Raw genomic sequence first — 27,674 nt, 5'->3', positions numbered from 1 at the left:
GACCAGGTTGGTCACAGATTGGGAGACGGCTGAATGGGCCATTCAAACAGTCGTGTGTTTTCGCGCACTTGAGGAGATTGAAGGCGGACGTTGCCTTTTTGCAAGAAACACACTTAAAGGTCGGGGATCACACGATGTCCTGGAAAGGGTGGGACAGGGAAAGTCTTTCATTCAGGATTAGACGTGAAGACGCGGGGGAGTGGCAGTGTTGGTAAATAAATGGGTGGCTCTGGAGGTGGGGAATATTGTGACAGACATGGGAAGGAGATTTGTGATGGCGACTCGGAAGCTGGAGGGATGCTGGTGGTTTTGGTAAATGTTTATGCCCCAAATTGGGACAATGTGGAGTTTATGAGGCTGATGCTGGGGAAGCTCCCATTCCTGGATTCACACCGGTTGATTATGGGAAGGGACTTAAACACGGTCAATGAACCATGTTTGGACCAGTCAAGCCCGAAGTCGGGGAGGATTTTGGTGGTGTGCGAGCAGGTGAGGGCCGCCATTCAGGGGTGGGCAGCCACGCTATGACAGGCATTCAAGGCAGTGGTTAGGGGGAAGTTCATATCAATCCGTATAAGGAAAAGGTGGAGCTAGCAGAGGCGACGAAAAGTGGACGAGATTCTGCGGGTGAACAGGAGGCATTCAGAGGCCCTGGAGTCGGGATTGTTGAAAGAGAGGCAGAAACTCCAGATGGAGTTCGAGTTGGTGCCCAGAGGGAAGGTAGTCAGGCAGTTGCGGAGGGCCAGTAGGGCAATGTATGAGTACGGGGAGAAGGCTAGTAGGATCCAGGCCCACCAACTCAGGAAGCAGGCGACTACGAGGAAGATTGGAAGGGAGAAGGACAGGAGGGGAAGAGTGGTACGGGACCCGTTGGGGGTGACTGGGGTATTCGAGGAGTTTAACAGGATGCTTTATGAATCGGAGCTGCTGGCCGTGGAGGAGGGAATGCGGCGGTTCCTGGATGGATTGGAGTTCCCCAAGGTGGAGGAGGCCCTGGTGGAGGAGCTGTGGGAGGCCGTTGGATTGGTGGAGGTGATGGAGGGGACGGGGACGATGCTGATAGGGAGAGCCCTGGGCCCGGATGGACTTCATAGACATAGAACAGTACAGCACAGAACAGGCCCTTCGGCCCTCGATGTTGTGCCGAGCCATGATCACCCTACTCAAACCCACGTATCCACCCTATACCCGTAACCCAACAACCCCCCCCTTAACCTTACTTTTTAGGACACTACGGGCAATTTAGCATGGCCAATCCACCTAACCCGCACATCTTTGGACTGTGGGAGGAAACCGGGGCACCCGGAGGAAACCCACGCACACACGGGGAGGACGTGCAGACTCCGCACAGACAGTGACCCAGCCGGGAATCGAACCTGGGACCCTGGAGCTGTGAAGCATTTATGCTAACCACCATGCTACCGTGCTGCCCCTTTAGAATTCCTGTAGGATTTTATAAAATGTTTGGGGGGGCACCGGAACCCCTGCTGTTGAGGGCATATAATGAGGTGAGGAAAAAGGGGGAACTCCCCCTTACTTTATCGCAGCCGTCCATGTTCTTAATACTAAAGAAGGATAAAGATCCAGAGCAGTGTGGGTCCTATTGCCCAATATCGCTAATATGGACACCAAGTTGCTGGCAAAGAGCCTGGCCTTGCGAATTGAGGATTGTGTGCCGGGAGTGATAGGGGAAGATCAGACGCGATTTGTAAAGGCGAGACAACTGTCGGCGAATGTCAGGAAATTATTAACGTGGAGGTAGGCTTAGAGCATCGGGGAAGCTTGACAGGGATTTTACCGGGGGGGGGGGGGGGGGGGGGGGGGGGGGGCTGTTGAGCACAGGGTCTTGCTGTAGCGGACGACCTGCTGCTTTATATCTCGGACCCACTGGGAGATATTGGGAGAATTCTGAGTATTCTGGAGGAATTTGGTCAGTTTTCTGGATATAACTGACACATGGGGAAGAGTGAGGTGTTCTCGATCGAGGCCAGGGGGCAGGAGAGGAGGTTGGGAGAGCTGCCATTCAAGTTGGTAGGGGCGAGCTTCAGATATTTGGGTATTTAGGTGGCGCGGGGTGGGAGCAACTGCACAAGTTGAACTTGGCGCAGTTGGTGGAACAGATCAGAGGAGATTTTAAGAGGATATTTGTCTTTCACAACCTCCCGATCTTCGTCCCAAAAGCGTTCCTTTAGAAAGTTGATTTTGAGATTTGTGTGTGTGGGGAAAACCCCACGAATCAAGGGAATGAGGGAGGGGCGGATTGCCCTTGCCAATCACATTGGATTATTATTAAGTTGCAATCATTGCTGTGGTGAGGAAGTGGGCAGTGGGGGAGGGGTCAGCGTGGGGGTGAATGAATGCGGGGTATTCTACCTCTTGCAGGGGTACGAGTTTAGGGGCATTGTTGACGGCGCCCATGCATTCCGCGCCGGCCAAGTGCTCCATGAGTCCAGTGGTGTGGCGGACCTGCGGGTGCGGGGACAGTGGCGGCAGCATCTGAGGTTGGAAGGTGCCCCGGTGTGGGCACCAATTTGCAACAATCACAGATTTGCACCGGGGGGGGGACCTGCTTGTGGAGGGCAGCTTTGCGAGTTTAGAGGATGTGGAAGAGGAATATGAGCTGCCCAGTGGGAATGGGTTCAGATACTTACAGGTCCAGGACTTTGTGACGAAGCAGGTGCTGTTCTTTCCCGGTTTGTCGCCTTTGGGATTACAGGACAAGGTGCTATCGAGAGAAGGAGTGGGTGAGTGTAAGATCTCCTAGATGTACAAGGGGCTAATGGACTGGGCGAAGCCCCGATAGGGGAAGTCAAACTGAAATGGGAGGAGGAACTGGGGGGGAATGGAGGCCGGGTTGTGGGAGGAGACTCTGATGGTGAATGCGTCCTTGTCGTGTGCGAGGCTCAGCCTTGTCCAGCTTAAGGTAGTACATGGGGCACACATGACGGTGGCTATTATGAGCAGATTCTTGAGGGGGTAGAGGACAGGTGTGGGCGGTGCGCGGGAAAACCCGCGCATCATGTTCACATTTTCTGGGCATGTCTGAAACAGAAGGGGTTCACGGACGTAATGTCCGAGGTGTTGAGGGTGAAGGTGGCCCCGAGTCCAGAAGTGCCGATATTTGGAGTGTCGGTAGACCCGGGAAATTAGGGGGCGAGAGAGGCCAATAGTTATTTTTTATGATGTTCCTGTTTGTTGTTGCACTTGTGTTTGTTTGTATTCACTGTTTCGACAAATCATAGAATCATAGCAGTTACAGTGCCATTCGGCCCATTGAGTCTGCACCGGCCCTTGGAAAGAGCACCTCACTTAAGCACACACCTCCACCCTATCCCCGTAACCGAGTCTAACCAAGGGCAATTTATCACAGCCAATCCACCTAACCTGCATATCTTTGGTCTAAGGGAGGAAACGCTGAGCACCCGGAGGAAACTCGCGCAGACACGGTGAGAATGTGCAAACTCCACACAGTCACCCAAGGCTGGAATTGAACCCGGGTCCCTGGTGCTGAGGCAGCAGTGCTAACCACTGTACCACCGTGCCCAACAACTTGCCTAGATGAGGGTAGCTCCAAGAAGCTCGAAATCGGCCAGGACAATGCAGCTCGCTTGATTGCTACCCCTTCCACAAACATTCAATCCCTTCACCAGTGATGAACAGTGATAGCCGTGCGTACCATTTACAAGATGCCCTGCAGGAACTCACCAAGGTTCCTTAGGTATCACCTTCCAACCCACGACCACTGCCATCTAGAAGGACATGGCAGCAGATACCCAAGAACACTGTGATGATATGATCTGCATACTCGTCTGCCATTGGGCCAGAACGTCGGCTTACCATTGGCCCTGGTCGGTCATGTGCCTCTCGACCGATTGGCCGAGAGGCTGAGTTAACCACGCCTCTATCAACGAGGTATAAATGCTCAGAAGCCTGACGATCGTTCCTTTCCACTGTAGACGATCGCCAGGCTGTGTTCTAGTTAATTAAAGCCTGACATTGGTAAATCACTCGCCTCGCGTGCAATCGATGGTGCATCAAACACCACCACCTGGAGGCTTCCTTCCAAGCCCCTCAGCATCCTGACTTGAAATTATATCTCCATTCCTTCGCTGCCGCTAGGTCAAAATCCTGAAACTCCCTCCTGAACAGCACTGTGGGTGTACCTACACCTCAAGAACTACAGCGGTTCAAGAAGCCAACTCACCAACACTTTCTCAAGCGCAACCAGGGATGGGCAATGAATGCTGGTCTAGTTAGTGACACCCACATCCCATTAATTAATTTTTAAAAGTATAATCTGAATAAACACTTGCTGGATTAACAGTACCTGCCCATTCTTTAGACCAACCAATAGGCCTTCTCTTCCTGATGGTCCTCCAATGACCTTAATATAGCGAATGAGTGACTCCATTAGCCACTCTCTCTCCTTCACACCACTGAATGACAAACACTGTAATCTTTTCTCCTACAGGGGGCATAAAGAAGGCATTAGTGAAGATGCAAGTGTTTGATTAAAAGTGTCATTCATTCAAAAGGACATTAATAGAAATTAACAGTGCAAGCCTCAAAGTCTGGATTAAATGCAGTCACCCCGAGTAGAACTCTCAATTAAGACAAACTTCTTTACCAGCTTAGTGGAAACTATTCCAATGGGCAAAGCTCAAACTTCAAATGACAAACAGTTTGTTGATGCCCACAACTTTGTAAAAAGATTTATTTTCAGTTTCTACACTGCTTATATTGTTCCCAATCTGCCCTCCCAGCACTGATTCTTCAGTCATTTTCTGTCTGAGAGCTGGCCAGCACATTTAGCCTGTCCTCCCAGCTCAGGAATGGGGTGTATCAAGTATAAGGAAGATGTGCCTTAAAACTGGGGAAGGGGAGAAATACAAAACAGCTCTTTTTAACTGCAGCTACCAAATTAACGATGAACTCTCACCCCAAATTCAAAATCATTAAGTGTATTTACTCTCACTAAATTTGAGAGTTAAATAAAACATCCTCTGTTTTCTATTCACTATAGGGCACACAGCTCTATGGGTGTAAATTACTCCGTTATAACTTGCCATAAAGATATCCTTCATGTGTGAGCCTGGACAATGAGTCTTTTTTCATGAAATCTCTTCAGCTCACAGTTTCTGCTGCCTTTTGTTGCATTCAATATGCCACCTTATGTTTCCCAGCTGTGAGGTCTTCAGACATGGTAATGTAATTCAGTGTCTAGTGATTGACCTAGTTTAGCTATCAACCGTCAAGGGCATAGTGCGAACATATTTTCATACTTTGTCTGGAGAAATCTATTGACATTTCAACCAGAGAAACAATTTGTAACAACTTTCAGATTTGAATTGGTTATTGGAGAATACTGTGAATATGAAATTACTTCATATTTCTATATGTTCCCTTAATTTTCAGAATTCTAAATGTACAGATTGGGAACTATTGTTGTGGACACATTTTTAAAAGTTAAAGATAACACCAGTAAAACTGTTGTGTGTAGAGAAGTACCCACCTAGTTCCTTTCTGACTGTTTGCTGAGCTTGTTAGCATCCATTGGTCAGATTCATACATGAAGCATGGTCATGCAATTTACAGGATCAGTACATCATAGCAGCAGAAGTTATTAACTTCAGAACAACGATAATACAAAGAAAAGCAAAGAGGCATCAAAAAGCAAAAATGCAACACTTCCAGGGCAAGCAGGTGCAGTGTTACTCATGCATGAAGTAACAAATCCTTAATTTTGCAGTTTCTATTGGTGCAGTTGGAGCTGGCTAAGAATTTTAATGCATAAATTTTGTTATTATTATATTATTCTGATAATAAGAAAAGACACTACATTATTAATATATAAAGAGAAATGGCATGGCTTTACTATCCAGGGAACAAATTGTTTAGGTTATTAAGAAGCAGATTGCACAGCATGTGCACTTTATCTGGGTGGTGTAAACACAATGTGCCACAGAGTGGTTTGACATAATTTTCCACCTACAGTTCCTTCCTTCCATCTTCAGTGTCTTCTGGACTTTAGTTGTTTTGGCTGGCAGGCTTGAGGTGGGGAGCTGGAGGGCAAGCTAATCAGATACCTTATGTGCACTCAGCATGTAGCTCAAGAGAATAGACAGCTGTCTGTCGCTGAATAGGAGTAACTTAGTTCCTTTATAATAAAACAATATTTCAGTTACATTCATGAAAAGTCTGACTTCCAATGGTGACCATGAGGTGTACGGTTGCACGAGGTGGGGGATTTGGCTTTTCGCCCTTTTTGCCCTTTCAACGGGTGATGCTAAGGAAGAAAAGTGGTGGTGTTTGAGAGTGTTGGTTCCTCCTCCGGCGGGTGATGTCTGATGGTGACAATACGAGGAACAGACCCCTCTTCTGACTTGGAAGGCCCTCGTGTCACAGGAAGGAAAGGCCACTGTGTTGTCGTTACCCTCTCAGTGGACGAATGAGAGGCTGGTGAAATTCCTGACTTAGGAGTTTAAGAAACAGAGACAAGCGATCTCAGATGACCTGGTGAAAACGCTTGAGGTGGCAGTGGCACCCATTAATGCAACTTTGGGTGGGGTGGAACAACGGCTGGAGGTGGAGGGCTCAATGATTCAGAAGGTGGCGGAGACGGTCATGCATCGTAGCGATCGGATCGCCTCCCTGGAGGCACAGATGGCAATGTTGGTGGAGGGGCAGAAGATATTGAAGGCCAAGGCCAACGCTCTGGAGAAACACTCCAGGCGCCATAATTTGAGGATTGCTGGACTGCCGGAGGGCATAGAACATACAACATGGAACATGGTTTAGCTCACTCAGCTAAATCGCTGGCTTTTAAAGCAGACCAAGCAGGCCAGCAGCACGGTTCGATTCCCGTACCAGCCTCCCCGGATAGGCGCCGGAATGTGGCGACTAGGGGCTTTTCACAGTAACTTCATTGAAGCCTACTCGTGACAATAAGCGATTTTCATTTTTTTCATACAAGTGCCATGGATTATGTGGTGAAGGTGTTTGGGAAGCTGCTGGGGAGGGGACCTTCGTGAACTCTCCCGAAGTAGACCGGGCCCACTAGTCGTACGTAACAGAATCCCAGATCTAGGGAGCTGCCGTGGGTGATCATAGTCAGACTTCACAATTAACTGGATAAGGAAAAGATCCTGAGGTGGGCAAAGGACACTTGAGAATGTAGATGGGAGGGCCATCCTGTCAGAACGTATCAGGATGTTGGGGCAGAACTGGCAAAAAGGCATGCTGGGTTTAATAAGGCCATGGCAGATCTGTACAAGATCAAAGTGTGGATTGAAATGATGTATCCAGCTCGTCTTCAGGTCACGTTCAGAGACAGAGAGCACTATTTCAATACGCCGGAGGAGGCAAATTACTTTGTAAAAAAGCATGGGCTAGGGGAGGACTGAATGAAGTTGTTGGCTACACCTGTGTGGTGACTTTTTTTTGATTCTGTTATTTTGGGTTTCTTTCTGGATTATGGGTGTATGTTTATTACTGTTTTGTTTGAAATTGTTGGTAGTGTTGGGGGAAGAGGGTGTGGGTATCGTTTTTTTCTTCATAGAATGTTATTAAAGTTGGATCAGGACGAAACCTAGTCAGCATATGGTTAAAAAGCCAAGACAGGTTACAGCTCGGGATGCCATTCAGCCCATCGAGTTTGAGCTCACACTTTTCTTAAAGCAATCTGAACAAATTCCCAAGTCTCACATCCTGTAGTCCTGTATCTGCCACAGCTTTAAAAGCTTAACCACTCTTCTCTTTAAAGAAGCAGGCTGGAGGAACCACAAGTCAGGCTATTTTACACATCACAAGCCCACCTCCAGTGACCAACCATGCTATTTTTATTTCCTCCAAACACAGATTTAGTTTTTTCGATTGCCTCATTGCCACTTCATTTTACCTTGTACGAGGGCCATTTAATCACTCCTGGCTTCCACCCAGCCAAAGATATTCCCTTTTGTTCTTTCCTCTCAGTAATATCCCGCACAAGACCCACAGGGTGGGAATGCTTATCTTCCCCCATGCTCCTTGCAGAGTACAAGCTCCCCTGCTAGGGGCGGGCTATCTCAATTAATCAATGTATAAAAGGTTGGCCACTATGGCACAGACTAGAATAGGAACCCAGTAGGGATCTGCGGTTGTGTAGATATCATTTGCACAAATAAAACTTTACTTATTTTACTCGGTGGACTCCCCGTGTCTTTATTAAACTCTGCCTCCTCTTTCTGCCTCTGCACTTGGTTAAAACCTGTTACACTCTGCTGGTCATGATACCACATTTGGCCAAAAAGTGTCATATCCTTCTGTAACCATTCTATCCATGTATTCGTGGAGATGCCTTTTGATTGCCGTTAATGTATCTGCTTCCACAGCCTCCCCTGGCAACGTGTTCCAGGCATGTAAAAACCCTGCCTCGCTCATCTCCTCTCAACTTTGCCCCCCGATGACTGACCCCTCCACCATGGGAAAGAGTGCCTTCCCATTCACTCTATCTATGCTCCACATTATCTTGTAGACCTCTATCAGGTCACCCCCCCCCCCCCCCCCCCCCCCAACCTCCGTCGTTCCAATGAAAACAGTCCGAGTCTATTCAGCCCCTACACATAGCTAACGCCCTCCAGACCAGGCAACATTCTGGTAAACGCCCTCTGCACCTTCTCCAAAGCCCCAACATTCTTCTGGCAGTGTGGCGATCAGAAATGTGCACAATATTCCAAGTGCGGCCTTACCAAGGTTCAAAACAACTGTAGCATGACTTGTCTGTTTTTATACTCGATGCCCTGTCTAATGAAGGCAAGCATTCCGTATCCTTTCTTCCCTACCTTGTCCACTTGTGTTTCTACTTTCAAAGATCTGTGGACCTGCACGTCCAGATCTCTCTGACTTTCGTTATTCCTAAGAGTTTTGCCATTTACGGTATATTTCCCCTTCATGTTAGATCTACCAAAATGCATTACCTCACACGTGGGCAGCGTGGGAGCATAGTGGTTAGCACAGTTGCTTCACAGCTCCAGGGTCCCAGGTTCCAGGTTCCATTTCCAGCTGGGTCACTGTCTGTGCAGAGTCTGCACGTTCTCCCCGTGTGTGCGTGGGTTTCCTCTGGGTTGCTCCAGTTTCCTCCCACAGTCCAAAGATGTGCCGGTTAGGTGGACTGGCCTTGCTAAATTGCTCTTAGTGTCCAAAAAATGTGAAATGGGGGCTACTGGGGATACTGAGTTACGGGGAGAGGGCAGATAAGTGGGCTTGAGTAGGGTGCTCTTTGTAAGGGCTGGTGCAGACTCGATGGGCCGAATAGCCTCCTTCTGCACTGTAAATTTTATGAATCTATAAATATGTCTGCATTAAACTCCATTTGCCACTTCTCTGCCCAAATCTCCAAACTATCTATGTCCTGCTGTATCCTCTGACAATCCTCAACACTATCTGCCATTCCACCAACCTCGGTGTCATCAACGAGCATACTAATCAGACCAGCTACATTTTCCTTCAAATCGTTTATGTATACCACAAACAACAGAGACCCCAGCACAGACCTCTGTGGAATACCACTAGTCACAACCTTGCATTCAGAAAAATATCTTCTACTGTTGCCCTTTGCCTTCTGTGACTGAGCCAGTTCTATATCCATCTTGCCACCTCACCTCTGATCATTTTGTACCAGTCTGCCATGAGGTACCTTGTCAAAGGCTTTACTGAAGTCAATGTAAACAACATCCACCGCACTCCATGCTGTCTATTGTTAATGAATCCATTTTGTTTCTAAATGGATATAAATCCTGTCCATGAGAATTCTCTCCAATAATTTACCTACTACCGACGTGAGGCTCACCAGCCTATAGTTTACTGGATCTTCCCTGCTACCTTTCTTAAACCACATAAGCTACTCTCCAGTCCTCTGAAATCTCACCTGCAGCCAATGAAGATACAAAGATGTCAGTTAAGGCCCCAGCAATTTCCTGCCTTGCTTCCCACAGTATTCCGGCCAGGAGACTTATCTACTTTAATGTCTTTTAAAACACCCAATACCTCCTCTTTTTTGATGTCAACATGATCCAAACTGTCCACACACCTGACCCATGAATCATCTGCTGAAAGGTCAAAGGCCCGAAATGTTAACGTGGAAGCGTTTTTTTAAACTAATATTCACTACAAGCCCACTGACTCCCACAGCTATCTGGACTACAGCTCTTCACACCCTACACCCCTCCATCCCGTTCTTTCAACTCCTTCGCCTCCGTCGCATTTGTTCCGATGACATCATTTTCCAAAATGGTGCTTTGAAAATGTGTTCCTTCTTCCGCAACTGTGATTTCCCACCTACAGTTGTTGACAGGGCCCTCAACAAAGTGCAGTGCATCTCCCACGCCACTACCCTCGCCCCTCCCTTCCCTCCCAGAACAAGATAGAGGCCCCCTTGTTCTCACACTTCATTCCACCAGCCTTCGTATGCAAAGCATAATCCTCCGCCATTTTCGCCAACTCCAGCGTGATGCCACCACCAAACACATCTTCCCTTCGCTCCCTCTGTCAGCATTCCGCAGAGACCATTCCCTTCGAGATAATCTAGTCCTCTCCTCCACCATAACCAACACCTCTCCCATCACCCATGACACCTTCCCATGCAATCGCAGAAGGTGCAACACCTGCCCCTTTACCTCTTCCATGCTTAACATCCCAGGCCCAAAACACTCATTCCAGGTTAAGCAGCATTTCACTTGAATCTCTTCCAATTTGGTCTACTGCATTCGCTGCTCCCAATGTGGTCTCCTCTATATCGGAGAGACCAAACGCAGACTGGGCGATCGCTTTGCTGAGCATCTCCGGTCTGTGCGCATTCAGGATCCTAACCTTCCCGTTGCTTGCCATTTTAACAAAAGACCCTGCTCCCATGCCTACATGTCTGTCCTTGGCCTGCTACAATGTTCCAGTGAAGCTCAACACAAACTGGAGGAACAACATCTCATCTTCCGGTTCGGCAGCCTATCCGGTCTCAACATCAAATTCAACGACTTCAGATGATTAGCTCCACCCCACCTCGACCCATTTGTTTTCATCCCATTTCATTTTAACTGTCTTTTACTATTTCTTTCTTTCTTAATATACATTAACCACCTCCCCACCACCACCATCTTATCTACCTTTCCTTACCCTTTCTCCACTTTGCTTCCCCCTTCCTCTCCCCCCACATCTGTCAAGAGTTTACCCTCTGACGTCAGTTTCTCTGCTGTTTGACCTTTCACATATTTTGTTCTCTCTGGGGACTGCCATTAACACTCTTTCACCTTGGTATCTGTGGCCATTAGCACCCGGTTTCCCTGGATTTCTGTGGCTATGACTCATCAAGGGGCTGGTTTAGCTCACTCGGCTAAATCGCTGGCTTTTAAAGCAGACCAAGCAGGCCAGCAGCACGGTTCGATTCCCGTACCAGCCTCCCTGGACAGGCGTCGGAATGTGGCGACTAGGGGCTTTTCACAGTAACTTCATTGAAGCCTACTCGTGACAATAAGCGATTTTCATTTCATTTTTCATTTCTTTCATTCTCATTCCACAGTATAAATATTTCCCACTTTCTCTGTTAGCTTTGACGAAGAGTCATTGGACTCGAAACGTTAGCTCTTTTCTCTCCCTACAGATGCTGCCAGACCAGCTGAGATTTTCCAGCATTTTCTTTTTGGTTCCCAAAATGTTCACTTTGTTTCTCACCCTCCAGATGTAGCATGGCCTGCTGAGTATTTTCAGCATTTTCTGTTTTTATTTCTGATTTCCACAGTTGTTTTGCTTCTTTTAAAGTTCTAGATTTCTAGCTGACGATATCTATTTACAGTTTGAAAATTATGCCTAAAAGTACTTTACTATTTAAACAGTTCAGAAAAACAAAATTGTTTGGAAACTCAACCAAGTTGGTTGTCTGCTAAGCCTATGATAAGCCGATGAACTAATTCTTCCATTGGTCAACATACCAGGCACAAAATAAGGTGTTGGGAGCATACAACTAATAGGTTGCATTCAAATTTCTTCGCAATCTTCTCCTTCACACGATAATGCATGTCGGTATTGTCTTCTGAAAAGAGCTCGTAGATCAGGATCTTTTCTGGTAGCTGGATTGCTAGTCGATTTTTATAGATAGCAATTTTCTTCACTAGTTCTCTGCATCTGATCCGCACTACAAAACAGGAAAATGTATATGGTTAGTGTAGCGAAGAGGCATTATTAAAAGCTTACATTTGACCTGATGAAACGGACTGCTGAATGTGTAATTCTTTGCTGCGAGCTGATGAACCTATGCTTATTCAAGAAATCCATCACATGGGACTGGATTTCTTACCTCCTCCAAAATTCATTAATTTGAAGCACTTCACTACCAGAAAGAACCCACTTTCGTTCAGATATTCCTTTGATATTCACAAGTGGTCTCAGCCATGATCCATGACGCCACTGTCATTTCTGGGCTCAGTCTTATTCCAATATTTTGGGTGAGCATCACGCTTCACAAAATGTTTCTGACCGAGAACTAGACCCTTCAACAAATAAATTGTTTTGACATGGTAGCATAGTGGTTAGCACTTTGCTTCATAGCTCCAGGGTCCCAGGTTTGATTCCCAGCTTGGGTTACTGTCTGTGTGGAGTCTGCACGTTCTCCCTATGTCTGCATGGGTTTCCAATTTCCTCCTGCAAGTCCCGAAAGACATGCTGTTAGGTAATTTGGACATTCTGAATTCTCCCTCTGTGCTGTGTACCCGAACAGGCGCCGGAATGTGGTCATTTGAAGCCTACTTGTGACAATAAAGATTATTATTATAATGTTTGCACCAGGATCAGAGGGGAGATGTTCCTGAGGCATTTGAATGCTCAGATGGTGGCAAGAGGCAGATAAACAGTCTGCACTATGGCCAATGACTACCTGTTCAGGCATTGGTCTGAAAGGACTTGACAATGGGTACACCAACAATTTGAAATCCACCATGGGAAGTAAGTGAGAGAAAAATTTGGCTGATTTTATAGTCATGAAAGTAACTGAGAAAAGGATTTTAGGAGTGACAGGGAGCATCACATTTTTCTCACATGTGCTTGTGACGGTTAAGCCATCATGAAAAATGAAATGAAAATCGCTTATTGTCACAAGTAGGCTTCAATTAAGTTACTGTGAAAAGCCCCTAGTTGCCACATTCCGGCGTCTGTCCGGGGAGGCTGGTACGGGAATCGAACCATGCCGCTAGCCTGCTTGGTCTGCTTTTTAAAAGCCAGCGATTAGCCCTGTGAGCTAAACCAGCCCCATCATGCACATATTTGGAAAATTTAGGCTATTATGACAGCATAAATAATGTAACAGCACAAAGCGTTTGAGAGATTGAAAAATAAAATTGCTTCTAATTAAATATGTAGCAAGTAAACAGAATCACAGATAAATCTAGCAGTCAATATATTCCCACAGTATAGAGTGCGACCACAGTAAAGACTCTGGTGATTAGAAAAAAATCTTTTATCTTGAGAAAGACACTAACAAGTCAAATTTAAATATTTCAAAAGAAGAGCCATGCTGTCAAAGATTTTTGTCTTGCACTCATGAGGACAAATGTAATAATGCCAAACTTTAAAATGAACAATTTATACCACAGGAGAAAAGGAGTGTTGATTGATTAGCAAGTTGGCTCTGATTGGTCAAGATATTGCCAACCAATCAGCGCTCCTTTTCTCCTGCAGATTAAGTTGCTGCTCCCTTTGAAAATCATATGTATGTATTTGTTCTGATGAGTGCAAGATGAAATATTTTGAGAGCATGTCCTTTTTTTCAGCAATACTCAGATTCTGTCCTGCCAGGTGACCATTTGTATTTCTGATCTTCAATTTTTCCTTTCTACTAATGATTGCTGGCTCATCGGTTGCATTATTGTAGGATTTTCTCACTTTGTTCAAGAACAGCAGTTTTTTTGCCTTGTATTTGTTATATCTAGATTGATCTGGTATTTGGCTGAAGCAGGTTGACTTGATTTCAAAGCTACAGAGCACTCATGATACATCAGTAATTTATTGTTGCAATTGCCAAGATCATCGTTTAACTACAATAATACGGTGAGCCACAGTGCCTCAGTTACAAGGGCAGCATGGTAGCACAAGCGGCTAGCACTGTGGCTTCACAGCTTCTGGGTCCCAGGTTCGATTCCCTGCTGGGTCACTGTTTGTGCGGAGCCTGCACGTTCTCCCCGTGTCTGCGTGGGTTTCCTCCAGGTGCTGCGGTTTCCTCCCACAGTCCAAAGACGTGCAGGTTAGGTGGTTTGGTCATGCTAAATTACCTTTAGTGTCCAAAAGGGTAGGAGGAGTTACGGGGATAGGGTGAAAGTGAGGGCTTAACCGGGTCGGTGCAGACTCGATGGGCCGAATGGCCTCCTTCTGCACTGTATGTTCTATGTTCTATCTACAACTGCAAACACCTTTTTTTAAGAACTCACCTTTCTGCTCTGTGATGAGATGTTGGACAATGACATCCGTCATGCTGTCTCTATAAGCATAGCGGTCCTTGTATAGGCCATGCACCGTGCTAAAAATGATTTGGTAAAATGCAATTGTACCATCTTGGCAGCCCACAACCTTGGAAGAAGAATACAGAACCATTTGCATGTACTCTTTCTCCACCAGAGTAACAAGACAAAGAGAAGCAGCAATACGTTAACCTCTGAAATATATTTGAGCTGTGATCTAAATGATAGCAGAATAGGTTTGACAGACTAAATGGTCCATTCCTGGTTCTATGAAATACAAACAATTAAAATTGCATCCTGCTACATTGCCTGAACTGTCATCAATTAATGGTTATCATTACTGCAGTTTTAATATAATAAAGACAATATTGAAAACAGAAAATGGGTGCCACCAAGTGGTTCAAAATGTGAGTGCATTCAGCTGCAGAAACTAACCAAAAAACAGACATGAGAAATTGTTGGGAGAAAAATGCAATGGCAATAGATACTATTCTTTGCTTATCCTGACAATCCTGTGTAAATATGCACTCAAACTGGATAACTAAATGTACAGATTAAAACATTGCAGATTATGCAAAGTACAGGTGTATTCGTGACAATTCTAATTCCAACAAAGTACACTGGCCCAGAAATTCAAACATGCCTATTAAAGCAGTTATTCCCTCTGCCTGAATGACGAGGTCCAAGATGCTCTGGTCCAAGATGCTCTTGATTTTAGGTTTCAGGCTTCATTTTGACTGGGCAGCACAGTAGCATAGTGGTCAGCACAGTTGCTTCACAGCTCCAGGTCCCAGGTTTGATTCCCGGCTTGGGTCACTGTCTGTGCGGAGTCTGCACGTTCTCCCCATGTCTGCGTGGGTTTCTTCCGGGTGCTCCAATTTCCACCCACAGTCCAAAGATATGCAGGTTAGGTGGATTGGCCATGCTAAATTGCCCTTGGTGTCCAAAAACGTTGCGTGGGGTTACTGGGTTACGGGGATAGGGTGAAGGTGTGGGTTTGGTGGGGTGCTTTTTCCAAGGGCCTGTGCAGAGTCAATGGACCAAATGGCCTCCTTCTGCACTTTAAATTCTATGATTCTGTGAGTCGGTGAACTACAGAGAGTCAGAGAAAGATTGTCCAATGAAATATGTTCCAAGAACAGGTCGCTGCAAAAACAGACGAGGGAAGAAGTGCAACGACTGGGTCAGAAGGATAGACAATCAGGTCAGAAGATGCCGTCTTTTCAATGGGTGGGGGAGCAGGAGGAGCATTCCAATTTTCACATTCAACTAAATATATTTTCAAAAACTTATCTAGTTAATTGTGTGAATTGCCACCTTCAGCTATCCCATTTTGGATCAAGTGTTAGGCCTGATGTCAGCTTTGCTTCCCTTTGTGTAGCTGGCACCAGCTGCTTCAGGGAAATCTATTCTTGTGGAGGGGATGGGGGTGGGGACGACAGGCATATGGTCTCTTATTTGAAAATGCAAAAAGCCAACCCTGTTCTGGATGGACAGTGAACACTCATTTCTGCTTTGGCCTTCACTAATATGGCAAACCATACATTTGCAGTTCACAATGAGCAAACTCTACATGAATTCCATAGTGGCTTGGGAGGCCACTGAGACTCTGTAAAATTGGCACTGTTCAGCCGAGTTTCTGAGCCACTGTTAAGGGGCTGGATGGATTTGAGAAGTAAACTTTCTAGCATATTTTCACGGAGTGGCAAAAGCAAAAGGATGTGCATTCAGTTTTGGAATATATGGAAAGGTTTTACCATGGTATTTAAACCACGCATCATTCAGAATATGCTATCATGCAGCAAATATATATCTCAAAAATGCTGCTGGACATGTCAAACTAAATACTTTGCCTTATTATTACAAAAGAGCATTGACTGGATTGGAGGAGTATATACTGTGCTTAAAGACGACATTTAGCAAAGATAAATTGAAAAAGCCCTTACAACGTAATTGGAATCTGGCTTCACCCTACAGGTCCACACCCAGGATTGCTGTTCTCCAATGCTACCAAGACGAACCCCATCTTTCGTGTACAAAGAGACTTGCTTATCAGAGCCTCCCATCACAATATATTCTCCTTTTGTGAAGTAGCTGACACAGCAAGGGTCAAAATTCAGCGTCCTGTCTTTTCCGATCTGGAATTCAGATACAATTCAGTGTTATGCAAACTAATCAAATTCATTTGGTACAGCTTTTTCACATTTATACAACTTAGTTTTGGGAAGTTACATTTTTTGGAGAAAAACATTATTTCAAGTAATCAGCTCAATCTTGATGAGAATGCTCATTAACTAAAACTCCATAAATTTATGTCTTCACAGTGAATGGCCAAAGAGTTGAAAAGTACCTGTGCTGTCTACATGGAAACAGCTAAGAGGATTAATGTAGTCTATCAGCACCATGTGAAAAGAATTATGAAGGAAAAGTTAAACTTGTGGATTGAAATCACCCTGAAATTATTGGTGTTGGTGGTGGGTTGGGGCAGGTGGAGGATTAATATTTTCATAAATTTGTTTGATTTTGTTTGCTTAGATGTTGTCATGCCCTTATTTTCTCGGAGGGTAGCTGGGGAGAGGTAAGAGTTCAGGGGCCGGTCCTTTGGTGGGGGTTTTGGTTTGTTCGGGTGGAGGGTTGAAGGATGGCATGCAGAGGGTTCGATCCCTTTATTTGAGTTGGGGGGAACTCTGGTGGAGGGACGCCCATGCTAGCAAGGTTTGGTTAGGCAGCAAATGGGAGCAGAGTAGGGGTAAGGGCTGCAGCCTGCCAAACCTGTTCAGGCAGGTTTCAATGAGCCCAGGAGGTGCAAATAGTAGGGGGGATGGGTAGAGTGGGGAAAGAGGTGGTCTTGAGAGAAAGTAGTAAGAAGTCTTACAACACTAGGTTAAAGTCCAACAGGTTTGTTTCAAATCACTAGCTTTCGGAGCGCAGCTCCTTCAACGGGTGAGTGACTTGAGGCCTGGTGAAATGGGAGAGGGTATTTGCACACCTGAAGAGTTTGAAAGCCGATGTGGTGCTGTTGCAGGAGACCCACTTGCGAGTGAAGGACCAGATAAGGCTCCATAAAAAAGTGTTCCATTCGAGCTTTGATGGCAAGGGGTGACAGTTCTGATAAACAAAAGAACCCAGTTCCAGATGGAGACGGTGGTTGAAGATCAGGGGGCAGATTATCATAGAATTTACAGTGCAGAAGGAGGCCATTCGGTCCATCAAGTCTGCACCGACTCTTGGAAAGAGCACCCTACCCAAGGTCAACACCTCCACCCTATCCCCATAACCCAGTAACCCCACCCAACACGAAGGGCAATTTTGGACACTAAGGGCAATTTATCATGGCCAATCCATCTAATCTGCACATCTTTGGACTGTGGGAGGAACCAGAGCACCCGGAGGAAATCCACGTACACACGGGGAGGATGTGCAGACTCCGCACAGACAGTGACCCAAGCCGGAATCGAACCTGGGACCCTGGAGCTGTGAGGCAATTGTGCTATCCACAATGCTACCGTGCTGCCCAGGCATATGATGGTGATGGGAGTGCTGGAGGATGGAGTTTGGATGACGGGTTGTTCATGGACCTGGGGTTTTGTGTAAAGATGGCCAAGGTGTTGGATGATTATGTAGATTTCAACAGGAATGGGGAGGTTTTGTGTTGTGGGAACCCCTGAATGCGGTGGTGCGAGGGGAGGCAATTGCATATAAGGCGCAGTTGGATTGGGAAGAGAGGGAGGAACGCCAGCGGTTGGTGGATGAGATATTGGAGGTGGATGGGATGTATTTGGAGGACCCTACCTCAGAGCTTTTGGCAAACAGGAAGCTGTTACAGGCACAGATTGACATGGTGTCCATGGGTAAGGCAGTGTGACAGTTGAGACAAGCGAGTGGGGCAGTTTATGAGCATGGAGAGAAGGCCAGCAGGCGGCATCGCGGTAAATCATTCAGATATGGGGGTTGAGTTGGTTTCAGCCACGGAGACGATGAATAGAATGTTTGAGGCGATTTACAAACACAGCTTGGAACCTCCAGAGGAAGATTAGGACACGGTTATTTTTTTGAAGTGTTGGAGAGTCCAAGGGTGGAGGAGGAAGACCGGGAGGGATTGGAGGAGCTGCTGAGATCAGCTGGGATTTGGGAAGAGTAGGTGACTGTCTTCCAATGTGCTGCGAATGTTGAATGGGTGTTGTCTCAGGCAGAGGGAGACGAGCAGGAAGTGATTGAGGCACTGGATGCAGAGAAGGCCTTTGATAGGGTGAAGTGGAGGTATCTGTTTGCAGTGCTGGAGCAGTTGTGGGTCAGTTGATGTACCAGGAGCCAAAGGCTAGCATCCGGACAAATAATGTAAGCTTGGGCTACTTCTGACAGCATGGGGCAACGAGGCAGGGGTGCCATATGTCCCCTCTCCTATTCGAGTTGGTGATTGAGCCTTTGGCCATCTCCTTGAGCTCAGATACGTAGAGGGGAATAATGGCGGGGGGCGAAGAGAGCATAGAGTGTCTCTGTATGCCGACGATTGGTTGCTGCACGTCATGTATTCGGTCCAGACATTGAGGAACATAATGGGGATACTGAAGCTTTTCGCCGTTTTTCCAGGTATGCACTGAATTGTGTCAAAAGTAAATAGGCCGGATTCTCCGTTCCTGAGTCTAAGTGTTGATGCCGGGACAGGATTAGTGAATAGCACATGGAACACTATCAATTCGAATGAGAAATGGTACCGGATTTGCCGGGTTCTGGATTAACATTCAGGAGGGGAGGTGCGTGAAGATGATGAGAGTGTTGGGAGGGTAAATCGGTGGTTTTGTTGAGTGTTTATGCACCGAATTGGGACGATGTACGTTTTAAGAAGAGGATGGTGGCAGCAATCTTGGGGCTGGGACATACACCAGTTGATTTTTGCAGGGGGGGCACCCGAATGTGGCCTTGAACCCGAAAGAGGACCGCTCCAAAGGTAAAATCGCTTTCCCCTTCAAGAGGAGGAGGGGGGTGTCGAAGGTAATGCGGCATTTATGACAGAGATGGGGGCGGATCCATGGCGATTCTTCCATCCGGGTGGTGGGGGGAGGAATTTTCTTTTGTCTCACCGGTTCATAATGTCTACTCGCGGATCGATGTTTTTATAATGGGGAGGGCTCTGCTGCCGGGGCAAGGAAAGCAGGTATTCTGCGATTGTAATTTCAGACCTGATGGATGTGATTTTGGAGAGGGGGCCAGCTCCACGGCCAGAATGGACGGCTGTTTGCGGACCTGGGGTTTTGTGTAAAGATGACCATGTAGAGTTTAATGTTGAGTTCAACAGGAATGGGGAGGTTTCGCCCTTGGTGTTGTGGGAAACTCTGAATGCGGTGGTGCGAGGGGAGGCAATTGCATATAAGGCGCACATGGCTAGGGAAGAAAGGGAAGAACGCCAGCGGTTGGTGGATGCGATATTAAGGAGGTGGATAAGTAGTATTTGGAGGGTTGAACCTCCACCCTACACCACATGCAGGCACCCATACATGCCGCCATGGCCGTTGAAGCCATCATCTACCCACCCCCTGGGCTGCATGCATCAGACTGTCTAACACTTTGCATTTACCTTTCCCCAACCAGGAGAAGGCCGCACACAACCACCGAGAGAGGAAAAAGATTGGAGGAGGACCACCGGACCTGTGGCCTCTCACCGCAGCAGAACAGAGGGCACTGGACGTGGACGGTGGGCCTGAAGAAAGGACAGTCACTGGGGCGGAGGTCGGCATTGGGCGAGGAAGTCAGACCCCTCTGAGTTGCTGTTCCCCGTGGCTCGTGTGTCAACCACCCCACCACCTCACACTACCAAATACATCAGGTGGAGTTAGGAACTCCCCAGGGACTAGCTGCCATCCAGGCGGGTTTCGGGCTTCTGTAACGGATGGTCTCATCGATTGTGGAGATGCTGTCGCAGAACTAGGGACTACATGAGGGGCTGTCGGTGAGAATCTAGCACACAAGCTGCAGTTGGAGGTGTCCAACCGCGTGCAGGTGTAGAAGGTGGTGCCAGCCATGAATTCCACCCAGGCCAACACCGTGGGCATCCAGGACTGGCAGTGGCAAGTGAGCCTCAGGTGTGCGCTCCACTCGCATCCCCGTCCCGTGGAATAGCCTGGGGGCCACCGGCACCCCAAGGGAGGAGGGGGTCATGGGGCCCATGCCGGTGACTCCCGCTTCACATGGGCAGCGGACACAACAGGGCACAACCACGCCTCCTGGGACCACCCGAGCAGCAGCCGAGCCCATCAGGCTCAGTCGCCCCAGAAGATGGCAGCAAGGGAACCCAAGTTACAGGGCTGGAATCACTCCTCCTCTCCTGATGCACCATCTGGGAAGCCTCCTAGATGTAGCACTGTGTCCCTTAAGGCCAGAAAAAGAAATAACAGTGAAGCTGGCATGGGTGCATGGCATTAGGGGCTAGGGTACAAACCTGTATCTATTTGTTCACATTAAACACTTGTGCATAATGTTCCAACCTGCCTCGGTGCTCTGCCAGAAGGGTGTGAGGGATGGGTTAGTCTGGACTGGCCACAGATGGAGTTCGGGGGGGGGGTTAATGGATGAATGATGTTGGTGGGCTTGGCCCACGGACTGCAGTGCAGCCACCACTCACTGATGCAGTGTACCATCCCCATCCTCCACCCCCTCCGGGGGGGGGGGGGGGGGGGGGGGGGGGGGGGGGGGGGCCTGCCCGGGACCATGTCCTGCCCATCCTCGGCCACCCCATATCCTCCTCATCGGATGAGGATTGTCGTCCATCCTCCTCCTCCAACACATCCCCCCTCTGCTGCGTGATGTTTTGGAGGACACAGCACAGCAGGCCACCACGATGGAAGACCCTCCTCGCACTATACTGGAGAACTGCATCTTCAGGATCTTCACGCCCCTGGTCACTGCATAGGTATCGTTGCAGCGAGTCTCTGGGTCGGCCTATGGCCTCGGATAGGGGTCATCAGCCACGACCACGGCAGATTATCCGTTGCCCAGGAGCCAACTCCCCAGCTTGAGCGGGGGGGTTTGGCAATCTCTGCACGGGCCCATGAGGGTCATTGGCCAATGCTAGAGACCGGAGACTAGACCCGGAGAATACCGGGTCAGGCCCATTAATAATATACAAACAGCTTTTACTGTAAGTGCGAAGTGGAACATATTAAGACACTGGAGAACTGCAATTTGCTGTGAACCTGGCACCCGCCACGATTTCTGCATCAAGACTGATTCTCCGCCCAATCGCCTTTCCCGATTTCTGCATTAGCCGATGGATAATCCTGCCAAATAATTTCCGGTCACCCCGTTGGGTTGATTCCCCACTTCTACTTCATAAGAAAGGAAGCCAATAACAAAGAAACCTTTTGCATAAGACAGAAATCCGTGATGTCTTGTTGAATGAGGAGTAGCAAGGCAAGCATAATACAAGAACAACAGCACAAGGTACAATGTTACCATGTTTTGACAAAAAGCCAGAGCACTCAAAAACAACTGGATGTCCAACAACACTCAAGAAGCTTGACACCATGCATAGAACCATAGAATTCTTACAATGCTGAAGGAGGCCACCTTCTGCAGTCCACCGTGTCTGCACTGACCCTCTGAAAGAGTATCCTACCTAGACCCACTTCCCCACCCGATCCCCAGAACCACACCTAACCTAAACACCTTTGGACAATAAAGGGCAATTTAGCATGGTCAACCTACATAACCTGCACTTATTTGGACTGTGGGAGGAAACCGGAGCACCCGGAGGAAACCCACGCAGACACAGGGAGAATGTACAAACTCCACACAGACCATCACCCCTTTTACAAACATTCATTTCCTCCACCACCAACAAACAGTGGCAGCCGTGTGTACCATTGAGAAGATGGACAGCAGGAACTCACCAGGTTTCCTTTCGCAGCACCTTCCAAACCCACGACCACTGCCATCTAGAAGGACAAGAGCAGCAAAAACCTGGGAAACCACCACCTGGAAGTGCCCCTCCAAGCCACTCACCATCCTGACTTGGAAATATATCGCCGTTCCTTCACTGGGAACGTCGCTGGGTCACAATCCTGGGACTCCCTCACTAATAGCACTGTGGATGTACCTACACCTCAGGGACTGCAGCAGTTCAACACCTTCTCGAGGGCAATCAGGGATAGGATTGCTGATCTAGCCAACAATGCCCACATTCCTAAATGCGTTTTTTCAAAAACATCACTCATGTGATAGTTAATTATGGTACAAGAGAGGTTGATTAGTAATAATTAAGACTTAAAATATCATGACAAAGACACTTACGCTGGTTTTGGCAAGTTTGTGGTTTAATGGGCAAGGCAGGCATAAAAAGGGGAGTTTCGGGTTTGCCATTTTCTCAAATTAAATAGCAGATTGGCACAATTCAGACAGCAATTTTAGGATATTCACATTTAACCATATAACTGCTCTGTGCCTGATGTTGCTGTACCATTCACACATAAATAACTTCAGGCATGTTTAGTCTTGCCATTATTTTGACAGAAAATTCTGTCCCTACTTGCTGGTTTACTGAACAGAGACTCCTTACAAATTCCAGGTCTAATTGCTGAGCTTGCTAGATGAAGGAAACTAACTAATAACCAAACTCTGCAACCTTGGACTTGACCCCTCCCTGTGCAGCTGGACTCTTGACTTCCTCACCCACAGACCGCAATCTGTCAGGATAGGTAACAGCAACTCCTCCACAATAGTCCTCAACACCGGGGCCCTGCAAGGATGTGTGCTCAGTCCTCGACTGTACTCCTTATACACAGATACGTCTGTGTGGCAAGATTTAACGGCAACTCAATCTATAAGTTTGCAGATGATATGACTGCGGTGGGTTGTATCTTAAACAACAACAAATCAGACTACAGAAGGGAGATAGATCACTTAGTTGCATGGTGTACCAAAAACAACCTTTCTCTAAATATTCGAAAGACCAAGGAACTGATCATCGACTTCAAGAAGCACAGCACGACACCCTCTGCTGTCTACATCAATGGTCGATAGCTTTAAGTTCCTGTGGGTCACTGTCACCAACAGTCTGTCCTGGTCCACTCACGTTGATGCAACAGTTAAGAAAGCCCAACAATGTCTCTTCTTCCTACGGAAGCTAAAGAAATTCGGAAAGTCTGCATCGACTCTCACAAACTTCTACAGATGTGCCAAAGAGAGCATCCTATCAGGCTGCATAACAGCATGGTATGCTAACTGCTCGGTCTAAGTCTGAAGACCCGCACATCCAGACATAGGAACAGCTTTTTCCCCACAGCTACAGGACTCCTCAATGACTCTCCCTCGGACTGATCTGTTCCCTGTAAGAACACTATTCATGATATCCTATGCTGCACTTGTTCATGTATTGCTTGTTTGGGTCTTGTTCTGCACTGCAACCGATCACTATATATTGATGCACCATTTGTCAATGTACTCTGCCGATTATTCTTTCGTCTATGTACGTACTGTGGACGTTCCCTTGGCCACGGAAAAATACTTTTCACTGTACTCCAGAATAAAAATGTGAGAATAAAAATCAATCATCATCATATTGCGAGGGTCTTCAAAAAAAATTGGAGTGACTTTGTAAGTTCAACTTCTTTATATTATTGCCGGATTTTATTGAAGAACATATGATTAACTGCACCCTTACTAGGCTCTTTAAGTTTATTTGCTCACTTTTTTTCAATTTAATTCAGTTCCAACCTTGTTCATTTTGATTTGATGTTGCTTTCTGAATCTGAAATTTGAACCAATGACCTGGAGAATATCTGCACATCCACACCTATGACACCAAAGTTTGAAGGAGGAACAAAGCTCCGTCTAGCATGCACTACGTTTCAACTAAAAACTAAATAATTTGTGACACTTCTCTGCAGCATTCTTTTCAATGAGTATGAAAATGTTTCACAATCATACCTGTTTGCCACTCAGTTGGTAGAAGGAAAGTCGCTGCCCCCAGTCTGCCACAGCTAGGATGTCAGTATGCTCATCTCTGTAAAATTAAAGTTCAGATATGAATTCATCATATACCACAATGATTTACCTAAAATAGCATGCCTTGTATTTCTGACGTACAAGAACATATGAACTAGGAGGAGGAGTAGGCAATTTGAGACATTGATAGGATACAGAGCTGGGCCGAAAAATGGCAGATGGAGTTTAACCCTGATAAGTGCGAGGTGATCCATTTTGGTAGGAAAAATTTGAACGCGGATTACAGGGTCAACGGGAGGGTTCTGAGGAATATGGAGAAACAGAGAGATCTTGGGGTTCATGTCCACAGATCTCTGAAGGTTGCCACTCAAGTGGATAGAGCCGTGAAGAAGGCCTATAGTGTGTTAGCGTTTATTTACAGGGGACTTGAGTTTAAGAGCCACGGGGTTATGCTGCAACTGTACATGACCCTGGTGAGACCACATTTGGAGTATTGTGTGCAGTTCTGGTCGCCTCACTATAGGAAGGATGTGGAAGCATTGGAAAGGGTGCAAAGGAGATTTACCAGGATGCTGCCTGGTTTGGAGGATAGGTCTTATGAGGAAAGGTTGAGGGAGCTAGGGCTTTTCTCTTTGGAGGAGGATGAGAGGTGACTTAATAGAGGTTTATAAGATGATGAGGGGGATAGATAGAGTGACGTTCAGAGACTATTTCCTCGGGTGGATGTAGCTGTTACAAGGGGGCATAACTATAAGGTTCAGGGTGGGAGATATAGGAGGAATGTCCGAGGTAGGTCCTTTACTCAGAGAGTGGTTAGGGTGTGGAATGGACTGCCTGCTGTGATAGTGGAGTCGGACACTTTAGGAACTTTTAAGCGGTTATTGGATTGGCACAGGAACACACCAGAATGACAGGGAGTGGGATAGTTTGATCTTGGTTTTGGACAATGCTCGGCACAACATCGAGGGCCGAAGGGCCTGTTCTGTGCTGTTAGATGTTCTAATTCAGCCCCTCAAATCCACTGAGCCATACAATCATGCCTGATCTCATCTCGGCCTCAACTCCACTTTCCGGCCCATTCTCCATAACCCTTCAACCTATTACTAATTAAAAATCTGTCCATTTGTTCCTTAAATTTACTCAATGTCCTGGCATTCACAGCACTCTGGGTAGTGAATGCCACAGATTCATGAGCCTTTGAGAGAAGTAATTTCTCATCTCTGTTTTAAATCTGATAGCCCTTATTCTAAAACTATGACCACTCGTTCTAGAATGCCCCACAAGAGGAAGCATCCGCTCCATGTCTACTTTGTCAATATCTTTTATCATTTTATATACCTCAATTAGATCTCTTCACATTCTTCTGAACTCTCAAGAGTACAGGCCTGAACAGCTCAATCTTGCTCCCCGAGACTAACAAACCCCTCATCTCTGGAATTAATCTAGTGAACCTCATTACTAATCGTAACAGTGCGAGTCAGGAACCAGTCATTTAATTGCCTCATTTAATTGATACAGAAAAAAAATCAATGTTTACCTGCTATTAAAAGATAACAAACCTAACTCTCAGGCAAAATTGCAGAATATTGAGGCAAGAAAGAGAAATTAGTCTGTAATGACTGGAAACAATGCTTTGACTTAAATGGAGGAGTTAATCACTGTAATTGTTTTGCAATATCTCTTAAGGGAGCAGGAAAATTTTAGATTTAAGTGCTAGGATACAGGAAAAACACTAAACATTTTTTTTCAATTTGTAAAACTATGAGGAAAGAATACTTCACCCCAAGTGTAATGACTCTGACCAATTGGTATCTTTTATAATAATAATCTTTATTAGTGTCACAAGTAGGCTTACATTAACATTGCAATGAAGTCACTGTCCGGCGCCTGTTCGGGTACTCGGAGGGAGAATTCCGAATGTCCAATTCACCTAACAAACAAGTCTTTTGCAACTTGTGGGAGGAAACCGGAGCCACCGGAGGGAACCCAGGCAGACCCGGAGAGAACGTGCAGACAAATGCCACTTACAGAAGAGAATCATAGAATAGAACATCGAATCCCTACAGTGCAGAAGAAGGCCATTCGGCCCAGCCCTCGCAACACCTGAATCTCACCTAACCTGCACATCCTTGGACACAAAGGGGAATTGTTTTTAATCATGGTCAATTCAGGTAACCTGCACATTTTTGAACTGTGGGAGAAATCCAGAGCACCCGGAGGAAACCCACTCAGACACAGGGAGAAAGTATAAACTCCACACAGACAGTCACCCAAGGCCGGAACTGAACCCGGGGCCCTGACGCTGTGAGGCAGCGATTCTAACCACTGTGCCCTCATACCGCGCATTAACTTTATTGTTCATTGTGCAGTTAAGCTTATAAATAAAGTTAACAAAATAGGTTAACTGTGTAGAGACTTTTGGTGGACTTTCAAGAGCAGATACAGTACCTCTGCTCAACCTAACAGCATTTGACAAAACTGCTGTTCAACTTAAAATCATATTTCAAACTTCAAAACTACACACAGGTCTGGCTCCTCCCTTTAATTACATCAAAGAACAAAGAAACGTACAGCACAGGAACAGGCCCTTCAGCCCTCCAAGTCAGTGTCGATCATGATGCCCTTAACTAAAAACTAAAAAAGAACCTTCTGCCCTTATACAGTCCGTATTCCTCTATTTTCTCCCTATTCACATACCCATCCAGATGCCTCTAAAATATTCCACCACATCCTTTGGCAGCACGTTCCAGGCACCCACCACTCTGTGTGGAAAAACTTACCCCACGCATCACCCTCTCACCTTGAACCTGTGCCCCCTTGTAATTGACACTTGTACCCTTGGAAAAAGCCTCTGATTATCCACCCTGTCTTTGACTTTCATAAATTTGTGGACCTCTATCAGGTCTCCTCTCAGCCTCCGTCTTTCCAGTGAAAACAATCCTTGTTTCTTCAACCTCTACTCATAGCCAACAACCTCGAGACCAGGCCACATCCCGGTGAACCTTCTCTGCACTCTCTCCAAAGCTTGGCCACCTGTGTTGCCATTTTTAGGGAACTGTGGACTGCACGTCCAGATCCATCTGTAAGTTAATATTCCTAAGGGTTCTGCCATTTAAAGTATAATTCATACATTTGATCCTCCAAATTTTTCACGGATTAAACTCCATCTGCCATTTCTGTGCCCAAGTCTCCAACCTATCTATATCCTTTTGTATCCTCTGACAATCCTCGGCACTATCAGCAACTTTACCAATCTTCCGG

General features: G+C 46.6%; 1 protein-coding gene across 1 annotated transcript in view; it reads right to left on the bottom strand.

Annotated features, from left to right (window-relative positions):
- ift122 (intraflagellar transport 122 homolog (Chlamydomonas)) overlaps positions 1-27,674 on the bottom strand; it is a 265,167-nt gene that overhangs the window by 160,491 nt on the left and 77,002 nt on the right. Inside the window, exons 7-11 of the mRNA XM_038812196.1 lie at positions 24,396-24,471; positions 16,421-16,612; positions 14,445-14,583; positions 11,958-12,160; positions 4,328-4,465 (exon numbers count right to left, since the gene is read on the bottom strand). Coding sequence (XP_038668124.1) covers positions 4,328-4,465; positions 11,958-12,160; positions 14,445-14,583; positions 16,421-16,612; positions 24,396-24,471 — 748 coding nt within the window. The remainder of the gene's footprint in view (positions 1-4,327; positions 4,466-11,957; positions 12,161-14,444; positions 14,584-16,420; positions 16,613-24,395; positions 24,472-27,674) is intronic.

This window comes from Scyliorhinus canicula, chromosome 11 (genome assembly GCF_902713615.1).
Source record: "Scyliorhinus canicula chromosome 11, sScyCan1.1, whole genome shotgun sequence".
Classification (NCBI taxonomy): domain Eukaryota; kingdom Metazoa; phylum Chordata; class Chondrichthyes; order Carcharhiniformes; family Scyliorhinidae; genus Scyliorhinus; species Scyliorhinus canicula.
Note: the sequence above shows the minus strand (reverse complement) of the source record. Positions and strands in the feature narration are given on the sequence as shown.